This window comes from Lissotriton vulgaris, chromosome 9, assembly GCF_964263255.1.
Source record: "Lissotriton vulgaris chromosome 9, aLisVul1.2, whole genome shotgun sequence".
NCBI classification, from domain to species: Eukaryota; Metazoa; Chordata; class Amphibia; order Caudata; family Salamandridae; genus Lissotriton; species Lissotriton vulgaris.
The window spans coordinates 80,159,486-80,176,604 of record NC_141697.1 but is presented as its reverse complement, the minus strand read 5'-3'; the positions used below and the strand labels follow the sequence as shown (position 1 = coordinate 80,176,604).

At 47.7% G+C, this 17,119-nt stretch overlaps 1 protein-coding gene across 1 annotated transcript in view; it reads right to left on the bottom strand.

The window, feature by feature from the left end:
* Positions 1 to 12,262, bottom strand: part of LOC147689637 (stAR-related lipid transfer protein 9-like) — a 574,886-nt gene extending 562,624 nt beyond the window's left edge. The window contains exon 1 of the mRNA XM_086937097.1: positions 12,097 to 12,262. Within this exon, the coding sequence (XP_086793223.1) occupies positions 12,097 to 12,143 (47 nt within the window). The 5' untranslated portion in view covers positions 12,144 to 12,262. The remainder of the gene's footprint in view (positions 1 to 12,096) is intronic.
* Positions 12,263 to 17,119: the final 4,857 nt, after the last annotated feature.

Below are 17,119 nucleotides of genomic sequence, written 5' to 3'. Positions count from 1 at the left end.
CCTGATGGTGCAATGAGCTAGGGACTCACGTCTGAGTATACCCTCCCACACATAGTGTGGATAAAATCAATTTTGGAAAAGGTGATGGACAGAGTTTCTGAATGATGCAGAATACTCCTACCCAGTCAAGAGATCAGGGCTTGATCCATCACCGTTTTTTAGCTCACTGCACCATCCCAGCTTCAGAACCTGGCTATATGCAAATTGGTCTGTTCCTGTCCCAGTGCATGATGGGAACAGGGCAAACCAAACTACCAAGCCAATTCTTATACTGGGAAGGAGACAAGCTACCGGGGACCGGTTTCTGGCATTTCAGCCTCGTCGGCCCGGCTTGCTTGAATCCTGATGGTGCATCACCTTTTCCAAAACTAAAAACCATTTGGTCACATGACAGGGGGTGGAAACAAAACACAGTGTTGTCAAATGACAAGGGATGGAACCAGACACCGTGTGGTCATATGAGAAGGGATAAGAATCAGACACTGTGTTGTCACATGACAGGAGACGGGAACCAGACACAGTACGTTCCCATAACAGGGGATGGGAACCAGACACAGTGCCGTCACATGACAGGGGATGGGATGGGAGCCAGACACAGTGCAGTCACATGACAGGGGATGGGAACCAGACATAGGGCGGTCACATGAGAGGGGATGGAATCAGACATAGTGCGGTCACATGACAGGGGATGGGATGGGAACCAGACACAGTGCGGTCACATGATAGGGGATGGGAACTAGACACAGAGCGGTCACATGATAGGGTATGGAATCAGACATAGTGCGGTCACATGACAGGGGATGGGATGGGAACCAGACACAGTGCGGTCACATGATAGGGTATGGAATCAGACATAGTGCGGTCAAATGACAGGGGATGGTATGGGAACCAGACACAGTGCGGGCACATGATAGGGGATGGAATCAGACATAGTGCGGTCACATGAGAAGGGATGGAACCAGACATAGTGCAGTCAAATGACAGGGGATGGTATGGGAAACAGACACAGTGCGGTCACATGACAGGGGATGGAATCAGACATAGTGCGGTCACATGACAGGGGATGGGATGGGAACCAGACACAGTGCAATCACATGACAGGGGATGGTATGGGAACCAGACACAGTGGGGTCACATGAGGGGGGATGGAATCAGACACAGTGCAGTCACATGACAAGGACCATCAGCATCCAGTGCTGGGAAACTAGACTTTCCTTCTGAGGCGTGGTTTCATCATGCGAACTAGACACAATGCAATCACATGACCTTTGTCTGAGTCGCTGGTGAGTGCTTGTATGAAGCAGAGCAGAGAGGCCTACATGACTAAGGGAGGGCGTAGTTCACGAAGTATCGCTACGCGAAGTGCACTTCGCACTACGCGAACTTCACGTAGCACTACACGAGCTGCGTAGTAGCATGTTCGCACTGTGCAAGATACGTTTTCAATGATTGCACAGTGCGGAAAAGCATCCGGCACTGTGCAATCATTAAGAACCGCATCTTGCACAGTGCGAGCTGTAGTGTTCTGCTGCTCAAGTAGATTTTTACTCGAGCGGCAGCTTTCTCAACGCGAACTGGTAGTTTCTCATCGCGAGCTGTCGCGAGCATGCGCAACCACTCCCAATGAGAAACCTGACCTCCCCGCGTTGAGAATCTCGCCGGGATGTCATTTTGCTTGCTCGCGGTCGCGAACATGACTTTGAGGACCGCGAACAAGCAAAAAATGACCGCTGCACTATGCGTGTTCGCACTGTGCTACGTGCAGCTCGCGTAGTGCGAAGTTGCGCAAACTTCGCAAACTACGCGAGCGTAGCGTAGTGCTTCGTCCAGGGTTATACATGACCTGGCACATCTGGGACATCCTGTATCTTAATTAGTGATGTTTACAAGGAAGGCTAAAAAATACCCATGGCTACCGACCCATAGCTGCTGCTTATAGAAGCGTGGTATCTTCTTTAGAATAAACACAAGCTATTTCAGCAGCTTAACTATACCCATCTGACGCCATCACCACCTCAGTTCGTGAAATGTCTAGAAAGGAGGCTGAAAAGTATCCCTGGTCAGTAATATATTCAAGGGTTATCCTGGGAATGCTCAGATGTTGGGATGGACTCCACTGGACTCCGGCCTTGATTACCTGGCCCCGGTCACTAGGAGCGGCAGGTGAGCCTGGGCAGGACGTGGGGTGGCGCCATGGCAACAGATGATTCCCACCCACCAAGAGAGCAACCAATATGTCTGGAAGCCCTACAGTTTCCTACTGAAGTCCTTCAACGCCTATCTTGTTTGACTGGAACCTGAATTCTTTCTGCAGCAACTTATAATGTTTGAACGTAGGTGTGCAAGTATTGTGATGGTTCTTACATAAAGCGCTCTTTCACCTGTTCTGGTCTACTCTGCGCTGTATAAGACGACAACATTCATAAAATAATAAATAATTGATGGGATAGGGCACAGCGCAATCACATGACACAGTGAGGAGTGGATACATTGTGATCATGTGACACTGAGAAGTGAATTCATTGTGATCATGTGACCGTGTGAAGTGGTAACATTGTAATCATGTGACAGTGAGAAGTGGATTCATTGTGATCATGTGACACAGTGAGGATGGGATACACTGTGATCACGTGACACAATGTGAAGTGGATTAATTGGGATCACGTGACAGTGCGAAGTGGATACACTGTGATCATGTGACACACTGTGGAGTGGATTCATTGGGATCAGGTGACAGTGAGAAGTGGATACACTTTGATCATGTGAAACAATGTGAAGTGGATTCATTGGGATCACTTGACCGTGTGAAGTGGTAACATTGTAATCATGTGACAGTGAGAAGTTATACACTGTGATCATGTGACACAGTGAGACTTGGATACACTGATCACATGCCAGTGTGAAGTGGATTCATTATGATCACGTGACACAGTATGACGTGGATACACTGTGATCACGTGACACATTGTGAAGTGAATACACTGTGATCACGTGACACATTGTGAAGTGGATACACTGTGATCAAGTGACGCAGTGAGGAGTGGATACACTATGACCATGTGACACATTGTGAAGTGGATACACTGTGACTATGAGACACATTTTGAAGTGGATACACTGTAATCACATGACACAGTGAGAAGTGGATACACTGTGATCACGTGACACATTGTGAAGTGAATACACTGTGATCACGTGACACATTGTGAAGTGGATACACTGTGATCAAGTGACGCAGTGAGGAGTGGATACCCTGTGACAGTAGCGGTCGGCAGTAGGTGTTTCTATAGGGCGGTGACGTGGGCAGGAGGAGGGGCAGGGTGGGGGGAAATAATGTATGGATTACGGAGTTTTACAGGTAAGTAAACATTTAAATACATAAAACGAATTTCGTTGCGCGCACTGCATCACATTTGGTGATGCAGTGTGCGCAACGAAATTCGTTTTATGTATTTAAATGTTTACTTACCTGTAAAACTCCGTAATCCATACATTATTTCCCCCCACCCTGCCCCTCCTCCTGCCCACGTCACCGCCCTATAGAAACACCTACTGCCGACCGCTACTGCCCTGTGACCATGTGACACATTGTGAAGTGGATACATTGTGACCATGTGACACATTGTGAAGTGGATACATTGTGACCACGTGATGTGGTGAGAAGTGAATACACTGTGATCATGTGACACAGTGAGAAGTGGATACAATGTGATCACGTGATACATTGTGAAGTGAATACACTGTGATCACGTGATGCAGTGAGAAGTGGATACACTGTGATCACGTGATACATTATGAAGTGGATACACTGTGCTCACGTGACACATTGTGAAGTGGATACACTGTGATCACGTGACACAGTGTGAAGTAGATAAACTGTGATCATGTGACACAGTGAGAGGGGGATACAATGTGATCGCGTGACACATTGTGAAGTGGATACACTGTGATCACGTGACACATTGTGAAGTGGATACACTGTGATCATGTGACGCAGTGAGAAGTGGATACACTGTGATCACGTGACACAGTGAGAGGGGGATACACTGTGATCACATGACACATTGTGAAGTGGATACACTGTGATCATGTGACGCAGTGAGAAGTGGATACACTGTGATCACGTGACACATTGTGGAGTGGATACACTGTGATCACGTGACACATTGTGAAGTGGATACACTGTGATCAAGCGACACAGTGTGAAGTGGATACACTGTGATCACGTGACACATTGTGGAGTGGATACACTGTGATCATGTGACACATTGTGAAGTCGATACACAGTGATCAAGCGACACAGTGTGAAGTGGATACACTGTGATCATGTGACACATTGTGGAGTGGATACACTGTGATCACGTGACACATTGTGAAGTGGATACACTGTGATCAAGCGACACAGTGTGAAGTGGATACACTGTGATCACGTGACACATTGTAAAGTGGATACACAGTGATCAAGTGACACTGTGAAGTGGATACACTGTGATCATGTGACACATTGTGGAGTGGATACACTGTGATCACGTGACACATTGTCAAGTGGATACACTGTTATCATGTGACAGTGTGATCACGTGACTGAAGTGGATACACTGTGATCATGTGACACAGTGAGAGGGGGATACACTGTGATCATGTGACACATTGTGAAGTGGATACACTGTGATCATGTGATGCAGTGAGAAATGGATACACTGTGATCACGTGACACATTGTGGAGTGGATACACTGTGATCACGTGACACATTGTGAAGTGGATACACTGTGATCAAGCGACACAGTGTGAAGTGGATACACTGTGATCACATGACACATTGTGGAGTGGATACACTGTGATCACGTGACACATTGTAAAGTGGATACACAGTGATCACGTGACCCTGTGAAGTGGATACACTGTGATCATGTGACACATTGTGAAGTCGATACACTGTGATCACGTGACACATTGTCAAGTGGATACACTGTGATCATGTGAAACATTGTGAAATGGATACACAGTGATCACATGACGCAGTGTGAAGTAGATACACTATGATCACGTGACAGTGTGCAGTGCATACACTGTGATCACGTGACACAATGAGAGGGGGAGACACTGTGATCATGTGACACATTGTGAAGTGGATACACTGTGACCACGTGGCACATTGGGAAGTGGATACACTGTGACCACGTGGCGCAGTGAGAAGTGGATACACTGTGACCACCTGACGCATTGTGAAATGGATACACTGTGACCACCTGACGCAGTGTGAAGTAGATACACTGTTATCACGTGACAGTGTGCAGTGCATACACTGTGATCACGTGACACAATGAGAGGGGGAGACACTGTGATCACGTGACACATTGTGAAGTGGATGCACTGTGATAACGTGACACATTGTGAAGTGGATACACTGTGATCACGTGACACATTGTGAAGTGGATACACTGTGACCACGTGGCACATTGGGAAGTGGATACACTGTGACCACGTGGCACATTGGGAAGTGGATACACTGTGACCACGTGGCGCAGTGAGAAGTGGATACACTGTGACCACCTGACGCATTGTGAAATGGATACACTGTGACCACCTGACGCAGTGTGAAGTAGATACACTGTTATCACGTGACAGTGTGCAGTGCATACACTGTGATCACGTGACACAATGAGAGGGGGAGACACTGTGATCACGTGACACATTGTGAAGTGGATGCACTGTGATCACGTGACACATTGTGAAGTGGATACACTGTGACCACCTGACGCATTGTGAAGTGGATACACTGTGACCACGTGACACAGTGTGAAGTAGATACACTGCGATCACATGATGCATTGTGAAGTGGATACACTGTGACCACGGGACACATTGTGAAGTGGATACACTGTGACCACGGGACACATTGTGAAGTGGATACACTGTGATCCCGGGACACAGTGAGGAGTGGATACCCTGTGACCATGTGACACATTGTGAAGTGGATACACTGTGATCACGTGACACATTGTGAAGTGGATACACTGTGACCACCTGACAAATTGTGAAGTGGATACACTGTGATCCCGGGACACAGTGAGGAGTGGATACAGTGGGCGCACATGACACTATGTTAAGTGGATCGATTGTGATCATGAGATATGGTGAGAAACGAACACAGTCCAGTCACACAGTGAGAAGTGGACACAGTGACGTCACATGACATGGTGAGCATTGAACACACTGGGGTGACATGAAAGAATGAACTACTGAATGACCACACAAATGTAAAAGGAATATAAAATGTACTTTTTAATTTCTGAACATGAATGCATTTTAGGTAACTAGCATCTGTTAAAGAAAACACAGGATCTGAAATAACGTGCTTTGTGTGTTTACGATTCAAGGGACTTGTGTCTGCCTTAACAAGCGCCTTGTTAGCTTGTGTGTAGCGTCGAGGCACTTAAAAGATGAGTCAAGCGACATTTTCGGCTCTCACGGTGCGCCTGAATGATTCATCACAGCGCAACCCGCGTTATTTACACAAAGCAGCGCCTGCTCAGAGGTGAGCCGCAGGTACAGTAACGCATCTATGGGGGGACACCCGGCGCAGGCCTGCGGGGAGGACCCTGCCGGGGCTGAAGAAAGACGACACTCGGCCCCGGCGCTGTCCTGGTAACAGGATCCGACGGAGCTCAGGGGCAGGAGGCGGGCACGGGGCCGGGCCCCGGCAGGGGAGCGGGGCAGGCCGGTCTAGCAGGTGAGGCCACCCCACCCTCCGCACTGCTCCCTCCAGGCTGCATGACTGCTGCAGCCTGCAGGACGTGCCTTCCAGCCCCAGCTCGTCCATGGCCAGTGACCCGGGCGGTAGGTGGCCACGATGCGCGTGGCCCTTTCAGAAAAGAGGGGGGCCAAACGGAGCTGCGCTCTTACTCAGACATGTATGCTGTTGTTAAGCGTCCTTCCCTCCGACATGCATATCGTGACAGGATACCCCATTCTCACGATTACCTGTAGTAATATTCATCCTTCAGATGGCCGTCTCCGACCACAATGATACTGCCCAACATGTAACCTCAAAGCATGCATTATTCCCATCAGCGTCTTCTACAGGTCAAGACTTCCTAGAAGAGGTCTCTATCTGTGGATACTCCGAAACTGTGTATTCAGCCATCCCTACACCAAAGAACTCACCCATCTCTTAATAAACACCCCATCTCTCCATTTAAGCATCTTGACCTGTACCTAAAGGTGATTAGGTTTATAGCGGGTGCCTTATTAGATTCATAAATAAAATATGCAATCTCCTTATCAACCAAGCACAAATTAGTGTTTTTTTATGAAGAATAACCACTAATATGATGCCTGGAACCAGTGAACTCGGGGAAGTTCTATGCAAGACGATGTACCACAGGCCGAATGCAAGAATTGCCTATGTAGGTCAAAGGTCACTTGATTCGGAGCAAGCCAGTGACGCTATCCCACCAAAATCACAGGTAGGGAGAGATTGGTAACACCCGCTCCTTGACCACTCATAATCTCATGGATCACATCACATGACCTTTGGCCCTGATGTCATTTACAGAAAGTGACATCACAAAGGTCATTGACTATGATGAAATTGCAGAGGTTATAAATCACATTATGCCTGCGCCCTGGGGTAGGGGATGGTGTGGAAAAGTGGACATACCTCGGGAACTGTGGACAAGGCATACTGGGAAGATGGCTACCTCAATGCTGGAAGTGCCTGGTGTACTAGTGCCACTAACACAGTGTACTTGTGACAACGTGATGTCAAGGGCCGTCTACACAGTAGAACAAGCATTTGCAATGCAATAGGTCTCACATTTGCTAGAGTTTAAGCAATTGGCATTGTAAATGACAATGCAATTTATTTATGTTTTAAAGTCCAACACATAATTAAAAGGCATTGTCATTTACAATGGTAATTGGCGAAACTCTTGCAAATGCGAGACCTATTGCAATGCAAATGTCACACATACAAGCAGACACAGGCATACACACAAGCATACACACAGACACACACACACAGACACACACAGACACAGGCAGACACGCACACAGACTCATTAAAGAGTTAATAAACAATCCCACATTAAATGGAAAGGCAAGAAAGTATTCGCTCGCAGGAAACGGTGGTACTCGGAAACTGTGCAACCATTGAACAGTAGCACTCTGTGACTTGCATATAATCCATACATAATATGCAGCAATGGGTACTTTATCCATTATTTGCAGGTCATAAAGCCCAAATCCACATTCAAATGAACACCTATCATGGGAGCCATTTTCTAACATGAGATGATGACACCACAGTCCCTCGCTGGGGGGTGGAAAGCTCCCCCACCCGTGAGAGGCAAACCTGAGGCGTCAGACAAGGGGGTGGGTGAAGCAGACCTCACCACACTCCAATCTACTCCTGTATCAGTTCTGTTCCTATTCTGAAGCGCTCTGACACCTTCGGGTAAAGTCCGCGCTATATAAAACGCATAAATAAATAAATAAATAAATAAATAAATAAATAAATAAATACATAAATACATAAATAAATAAATAAATAAATAATTAAATAAATAAATAAATACCTGACCGATACTCCGGGGTCTACGCGCGCTAACTCACAAGGACCTGCAAAACCATTTTGAAGGAAATATCATATTCCCTCCTCAAATCTAGGCCCGGGTTTAAGAACGCAACTCTCTGCGTTCTGTAGAATGTTTTACTTCCTAGACACTGGTCATAAGGAAAAGAGGTCGAAATTATTACAGCCACACACCACACTCAGCACCGATTCAAGCACATCCTGAAAACAGATATGTTGTGCCTTTTAAACGAGGCTGGTGAACCCCTGCACGTGTCTGAACTCCTCCAAGCAGGAGCACGTGAGGCCACCCCTGGAAACTCCCGGCTGAGTCTCAGATCATATTTAAAGACACTGCGCATGGGGCACAAGCCCTAAGGATAAACCCCGGCATAACAGCAGAGGGCCCTCAACATCTGGAGCGTTCAGTGTCCGTCTCGAGACACTTTTCAAAGCAGAGTTGTCCAGGCGGTGCTATTGGATGGAAGGGACGAGCAAGGGATGTCGACGGATGACGTCAGTGTCACCCGCCTGGAAGTCAGCTGCCCTAGGCTAAAGCGCTGCCAAACTCTTTTCTCAGGATATCTGGATGCAGTGAAGTGACCGCCACGAGGACGCGCAATGCCTTACCAAAAAAAAAAAAGAAATGAACAACAGTATTAAACTTGAGCCGCTAAAGGAAACTGACACGTTTGAAGCGCTCTGCTCAGAGTCTAGACCCCCGGTCTAAACTGCTTAATGTGGCACATGTATCCAGAAAAAAGATCACTACTGCCCAGAGCGCCACCATCTGGTGAACTCCGCGGCGTTAGCCAGTCCTAAGCAGTGAGAGCCGCTGCGCTTCCCTTCTCCTTTCTGTGAACGTTTCTCACCATGACCAGATTTCAAACGCGGCAGTAAAAATATGATGAAATGCAAATAACCAGTCACTAAAACAGACACGCATCCTTTGTGTAGTGCTGAGCGGCCCGTCTCGAGGCGCCCCAGTGCGTCGGGACTGAGACAACAGCTGCCTGTGTCCTCTGAGCCTTGAGGGGTCCGGTCCCGTGGGAGTGGGGCCCCTCTTCAGATGACCGGCCCGGGCCAGCGCTGGCACCACAGCTGGAATAGGACATCCCTTTGTTCGAGCCGGAGAGGCGTCTAGAAGCAAAGGCCGCTAGCCTGGTCCGTGCAGCGGACGGACCCTTCAAGTTCAACATCTGGTGAGCATGCAGTAGTAGGGAGACACACCCATGTAAACCTACACCCACACCGCCCCCTGCAGCCCTGCGTCGAGGTATGTCACCCACAATCCAGATACCAGCAGAACATCTGTGCAAAGAAACCTCCAACCTCGCCCCGAAAAACGGTCCAGGCTGGGGGCCAACTTCAGAGCGCTGTTTTTTTTTTTTTTTTTGCTATTATATGAAATCTGTTTTTTCATTGGACCGGTCACCATTCTTTCACTAGTAGGGGCCGTCCGTGGTTTCTGGTTGGTAATGAGATCTAGAGGCTTCTCTGGAACCACGCGGCCTGATTTACAATCCTAGCAACTCCCCGTAACATACCGTGTGATCGTAGGCAAATAACTTTGGCTCACACTTCCTTGGTTGCCTTACCTGCCAAAATGTGGGGAGCATGTAGAAAAAGAGCCAGCCTTTGTATTAAATAGTGTAACTATACGTATTAAAAGTATGCTTTAGTGTGCTCAATTTGAGGACATTTTTGAGTTGAGCGGAAAGCTCGGCTGTCACAATGTGCCATAAAACACACAATCGTGCCCTTTTGAAGGAGCGCCACGTCCATCAACTGTGACAGTCGTAAAAGAAAACAAAAGCTATCTCAGAAGGGGGCCGACTCACCTTTCGTCGCTCCGGGTGACACAGGGGTGTTTGCTAATAATATTAGCTATTACGTAAGCGCTTTAGGCCTCACAATGGGTGTCAGAACCGCAGTGTTAACACACTCACTCAAAGAAACACACCAAGAGACAAATCTGGCAGTGACGTGCACGAAGACCTAATCTACGAGCAAATTACAAAAACAATGCTGTCGAACATGCACTCACAGAGCGCGCGCATCAGTTGTGAATGAGCCAAATACGTAAAATAAAACACGCCTGGCCTAACATTTGCTGCTCTGTGTAATCAAACGTAAATACTGTACAGGGCATTGCGTATATAGGCGACAGTCCTGTGCATAACTGATGCTTAACTACTGTACATGGCACTCGGTACATAGGGGGCAGTCCTATGCATAAGTGATGCTTAAATTGCACACCAGAATGCACACGATTCAATATAAAGTGATGCAAAAGTGATGCTGTCTGGACACTGCGCCATCAACTCTAAAAGTGCACCTTCCGATGGCGGCATGCAGGTCTGTGTGCACGAGCACCAGTCACAGTGCCCGTGTATGAAGGACCAGTGCACAGTCAGCTTTGGTTGTCCCTGTCCCGGGTAGTACTTGCCGAAAATCAGTTGCCAATCCGCCGTCATCCGTGCACGCACACTTCGGCCCCAGTGTCAGTGCATAACTAACGACCGCGTGCAGTTACTGCGCTTGCACACTCGGCCTCCACCGCCATGCAGCAAAATGACATTATTCTGTGCAATGCTGGACTTGCCAATAGTAAATGAGATGCGCGTGTGCCATGTTCAGCAATTAGCGCTCCGAAGTACAATGGGCAACCCGCAGCGCCTTACAAAACTCTTCACAAATAAATACAGCGCCAGAAATTCATCCATGTGATCACGTCCATCCAGCGGCCCGCAGGCCCATACATGTGTCTGTGCATACGTGCAACTGTACATTCTGCCTGTGCACTATCGTTCCGCTCCAAGAAGACAACCACACAAGAAACCACTACTTTTCCCTCGCGTGCACTGAGCTGCCCTTTCACCAGGAAGTGTCAGCGCACAATCAGATGTCCCGTGCCATCATTCACGTGTAAGTGAAAAAGTGCAGGCACGCTAGTGGTAGATCACTATGTACGAGCACAGGCTGAGCTCACAATCCATGCTACGAGAAAGTGTCAGAGTTTTCCCAGTAACCACGTACCATGATATTGCACGAGGATGGCAGTACACAATCAGACGTCGAGTCACGAGTCGGTGTCAGTGCACAATTAAATGCTGTCGAGTCATAAAGCGTCAGTCCACAATAAGAAGCCCTTGTGTCTCCCACACATTCTTCAGAGAACAATCAACTGTTTGAGTCATTATGTCAGTGCCACAGCACAATCAAATACTTGTGTTACAAGAAATCAGTGTCAGAGCACACTTTACTGAAATCAGTGTCAGTTTACAAACTCATGCCAGTACACAATTAAATATCATTTGCCAACAAGTCAGCGTCAGGGCAACGGCAGGACGCTCATGTGTCACTGACTCGCAGATCGTGAAACATTGTGAGTGCACCATCACGCGTCCCTGTGTCACTTTCCTTCAGTGCACGAGCCGCTATGGTCAATAACACTCCGCTGCCCCAGAAGTGTCCCCCTGCCCCAAGTCCCCCCGGGCTCCTGCCCCTCCATCCTCACCTCTTGCTGAGGGGCCGGACCCTGACGGCCACCTTGACGTTCGCCATGTGGGTGCGGGCAGCCGCCGGCGCAGCGGCTCATGTTATTCCCCCGGGCTCCAGCACTGCAGCGGGCGGGACGGGCGCGAGCGGCTGGAGCTGCAGCAGGGGCGCGCGAGCCTTACACTGAGCGCCTCGCGCCAGCCGAACTCCGGAGCGCGAGCGGGACGGCCAGCCCAGGGGGCGGGGAAGGTCACGCCCACACAACTGTCAATCAGCAAGTAGGCGTGCTTTCAAGGGACGGTCAGCAGGGAGGCGGGGCCTGAGTGTATAACAACGTAAACTTTGGAGTTATATATCAAGCCTTATGCGTGACGCGCCAGAAAATCCCTTTGGCAGTCGCCAATAGCTCTAGACTGCTGATAATCTGTCCTATAAGAACAAAGGGACGCCATCTTGGATAAGTAAATACATATTTAAACACAAAACAATATCTTCAACAAACGCAAACAGATCCAGAAATCGCCTATATTAGTTGATCACTCTTACATTGAAAAGATAACAAAAGTGGATAGAATCCATCGTAAATCGTTTATTCTTTAGATCTGGACATGGAGTGGGAACAAGGAAGAAAAGTATCATCTCTGGTGGCCCTAATCATTTTGAATTGGTGCAGCACCAGAATGGAATTGAACAGCACCTGGTGCACACGCATTACAAGCCTTTTCAAAGAGATCAGCACATGTGACAAACTACTTAGACTGTGGTGGGGCAGACCCAAATAACAAAAATAACAACATACCAGGTAAAGGCTACTTCTCCAATGTGGAAAATCAAAGCATTCACACAGACAGCAGGTCTTCAACTGACAGCTGCAAGACTATCAGAATGCCAACATGGAATATCACCTAAGCAAGAGTGGTGTCAGAAGTTTCATATGCACTCACTCGTCCAGCTCTACATTCGTCTTAAAGAGTTAAGCACCCGCTCAGAGAGGTGTCTGTGAGCATACATGCCAATAGACTCTATTTTGCCTATCTCCCTCCTGAAATTGCCTCTCTTTCAATAAAAAACAATGGGGGAAATACATTCGCCAGATTTATTTATTTTACATTTTTAAAATCTCCCATTTTCCTTCTCTAGAATGTTGGCATGTATGTGCAGGGCTAAAAAAAGAAGTGGGGGGATGCTGTCACCGGAAGTGACGTCACGGCAGGAAGTGACGTCACAAAAGGTGGCTTGCACCAAGTACAAAGCCTGTACTGTTTAGCGGGGCCATAGAAAGATATAGGCTGGCCGGGCCCCACTAGCCCCCCCACCCCAACCCCTAGCTACGGCCCCCCCAAGAGGGAACCAGCAGGTCCCCAGCAGGTTCACCCTGTACAGCAAATATCGCGTATTGCAGCAAAGGACTGCGCGAGGCCACCGGGACAAAACCCTTGCCGCTTGCCCAGAGCACCCTCCTCAGCTGACGAACGGGCGAGGATAAAACGGGTTCAAAGCAGACCACAACCAGCGGGGTCAGCATTCAGCGCAGTCTGCGTTCGCAGCGAGCAAGCAAACCACAACTAAGTATGGGCGGAAAATCCGTTCCGCTCGCGGATTTTGCGGATTTTCGGTAAATTCGCAATCCGCGAGATTCGCGAATTTCCCTCAAAATCCGCAAATCCGCGAGCAGCGGATTTTATGGCTTGCTCGCACTGTTCGCGTGAGTTCCCGGCTTCCCAGTTCAACTTCGCGCCCCGCGAATAAGCGCTAAATTGCAGAAATACGATCTTAGCAAAACTGAAACTACTTACCAGGTTCAAAAGTTCAAGCTCATCATTAGTAGCCATTTCCTGTAGTGCTTCCTGAGGGGCCCCTCCAGAGTTCAGTTGCCTACTTGCAACTATTATGTGACCCTGCTCTGACCCTCAGAATAGTTACACATATGCCACAAAGGTCCTGAATTACAGCTAAGGGAGACAAGCAGGAGCCAGGCTGGAAGTTCAAATCCAGTGACACATTAATCAGCCCCTAATTCATTATTGTCAGTTGGGGCAGGGCAGGTGTTGTAACTAATTTTGCAACAATGAAAGCACTTAGCAAGTGCAAAAGATCACTAATCAGGAAGCACTAAGGAAGCAGGTGCCAGCTAAAAAAATATTCTGTGACACATTAAACAGCCCCAAATTAATTCAGGTCACTTGAGGCAGGGAAGGTGTGCTTTGCTTTGCCACAATAATGTACACTGGACAACCAGAGGGTGCTGTGATGAAACAGAGGGTGGCATGGGTGAGCCAGAGGGTGGCATGTGGTGACAGAGGGTGGCAGTGATGAAGAAGAGTGTCCCAAACAGGCTGGACACGTAGAAACAACAAGTTCGCAAAACTTGCGACCCGACAGGTAAGTTCGCGTTTGCGAAATTGTACTAAAACCCTCGCGACCTGGCAGAAACCCGCGCGAACACAAAAAAAAATCCGCAAATTCGCGAGAATTCGCGGATTTTGCAGATTGCGAGTTCGCAAATCTGCAAAATTCGCGAACGCGAGATTCGCAAAATTCGCCCATGTCTAACCACAACGTCCGCAACGTGCTGTGAGCTCCGATCTCGTCCCAGAGATCCCAGAGAGGCCAAAGAGTGAAGTCCAGCTGTTTGGCAGGGGGGACGGCGTACCCCTGGTAAAATAAGTGGGGGGATGCCGTCCACCCGCGTGGTACCCCGACTCGAGCCCTGTGTATGTGTATAGCAGGGCTGAACTGGCATAGCGGGCACCGGGCAATCTCTCGATGCGCCGCACGGGTGGGCGCAGGTTTTGGGCCCCTGGGGGCCGTTTTTACAGCTTTGCTGCAAAATCGGCCCTGTACCAAAATCGGCCGAAAACCGGTCCTGGCAAAGAGCTGTGCGGCACCTACAACCCCCCCCGAGTGTGGAGTGGGGCCGGCCGAGCACTTTGCCAGGGCCGGTTTTGGTTCCCAGTCCGGCCCTGGTGTATATTATATGTCAATCATGCCTTAAGTGTATATCTTCTGTGAGGGATGAATGCTTGTGCTAGGCTTCTCTGCTGGATCTGTTCTGCGAGGACTGGAAGATTTCGCTTGTTGCCTTCTGTGAGGGAGGAAACATTGTTTTGCCACTGCTCTGCTGTATATGTTTTGTGAGATAGCAAAGTTTGCAGCAGCTGCTGCACAGTTTGTGCCTGTCTTGTGATGGGGAAAGCCTGCCCTGATGCTGTCTTAGCTCGGCCTGTCCTCTGAAGGATGGAAGCTTGCACTATTTCTGTCCAAGGTGTACATGCTATTTGAAGAAGAGTTAATTTCCACTGTTTTTTCCCAATCTTATGAAAAAACAAAGTATATACCTTGAGGACCAGGGACTTTTACAATATTTGATATAAGATACTGTAAGGCACCAGACTGCTTCAAGCAATATGTGAATGCTGAAACATGTTGATGGACAAGATAAGCAGGGTCCATTGCTTGATCATCCTGTTCCTAATGTCATGAGACGGGAACACCAGTAAAAACATTTTAGCTTAACCACACAATTTTAATATGTCTAACAATTTAACAAAGGGAGACCATACATTTTGACATAAGAGGAAAAAGACCCTCCCCCAAACTAGAGCGACATAACTCGGAAACTGTACAACCATTAAACAGTAGTACTCGGAGACTGAACAACCATTGAACAGTAGTACTCAGAGACTGCACAACCATTGAACAGTAGTACTCGAAGACTGTACAACCATTGAACAGTAGTACTCGAAGATTGTACAACCACTGAACAGTAGTACTCAGAGACTGTACAACCACTGAACAGTAGTCCTCTGAGACTGTACAACCATTAAACAGTAGTACTCGAAGACTGTACAACCATTAAACAGTAGTACTCGAAGACTGTACAACCATTGAACAGTAGTACTCGAAGACTGTGCAACCATTGAACAGTAGTACTCAGAGACTGCACAACCATTGAACAGTAGTACTCAAAGACTGTACAACCATTGAACAGTAGTACTCGAAGATTGTACAACCACTGAACAGTAGTACTCAAAGACTGTACAACCACTGAACAGTAGTCCTCTGAGACTGTACAACCATTAAACAGTAGTACTCGAAGACTGTACAACCATTGAACAATAGTACTCGAAGACTGTGCAACCATTGAACAGCGGTACTCAAAGACTGTACAACCATTGAACAGTAGTACTCAGAGACTGTACAACCACTGAACAGTAGTCCTCTGAGACTGTACAACCATTAAACAGTAGTACTCAAAGACTGTACAACCATTGAACAGTAGTACTCAGAGACTGCACAACCATTGAACAGTAGTACTCAGAGACTGTACAACCACTGAACAGTAGTCCTCTGAGACTGTACAACCATTAAACAGTAGTACTCGAAGACTGTACAACCATTGAACAGTAGTACTCTGAGACTGTCCAACCATTGAACAGTAGTACTCTGAGACTGTACAACCATTGAACAGTAGTACTCAAAGACTGTACAACCACTGAACAGTAGTCCCCTGAGACTGTACAACCATTAAACAGTAGTACTGAAAGACTGTACAACCATTGAACAGTAGTACTCGGAGACTGTACAACCACTGAACAGTAGTCCTCTGAGACTGTACAACCATTAAACAGTAGTACTGAAAGACTGTACAACCATTGAACAGTAGTACTCGGAGACTGTACAACCACTGAACAGTAGTACTCTGAGACTGTACAACCATTGAACAGTAGTACTCAAAGACTGTACAACCACTGAACAGTAGTCCTCTGAGACTGTACAACCATTAAACAGTAGTACTCAAAGACTGTACAACCATTGAACAGTAGTACTCGAAGACTGTACAACCATTGAACAGTAGTACTCTGAGACTGTACAACCACTGAACTGTAGTCCTCTGAGACTGTACAACCATTAAACAGTAGTACTGAAAGACTGTACAACCATTGAACAGTAGTACTCGAAGACTGTACAACCATTGAACAGTAGTACTCAGAGACTGTACAACCAGTGAACAGTAGTCCTCTGAGACTGTACAACCATTA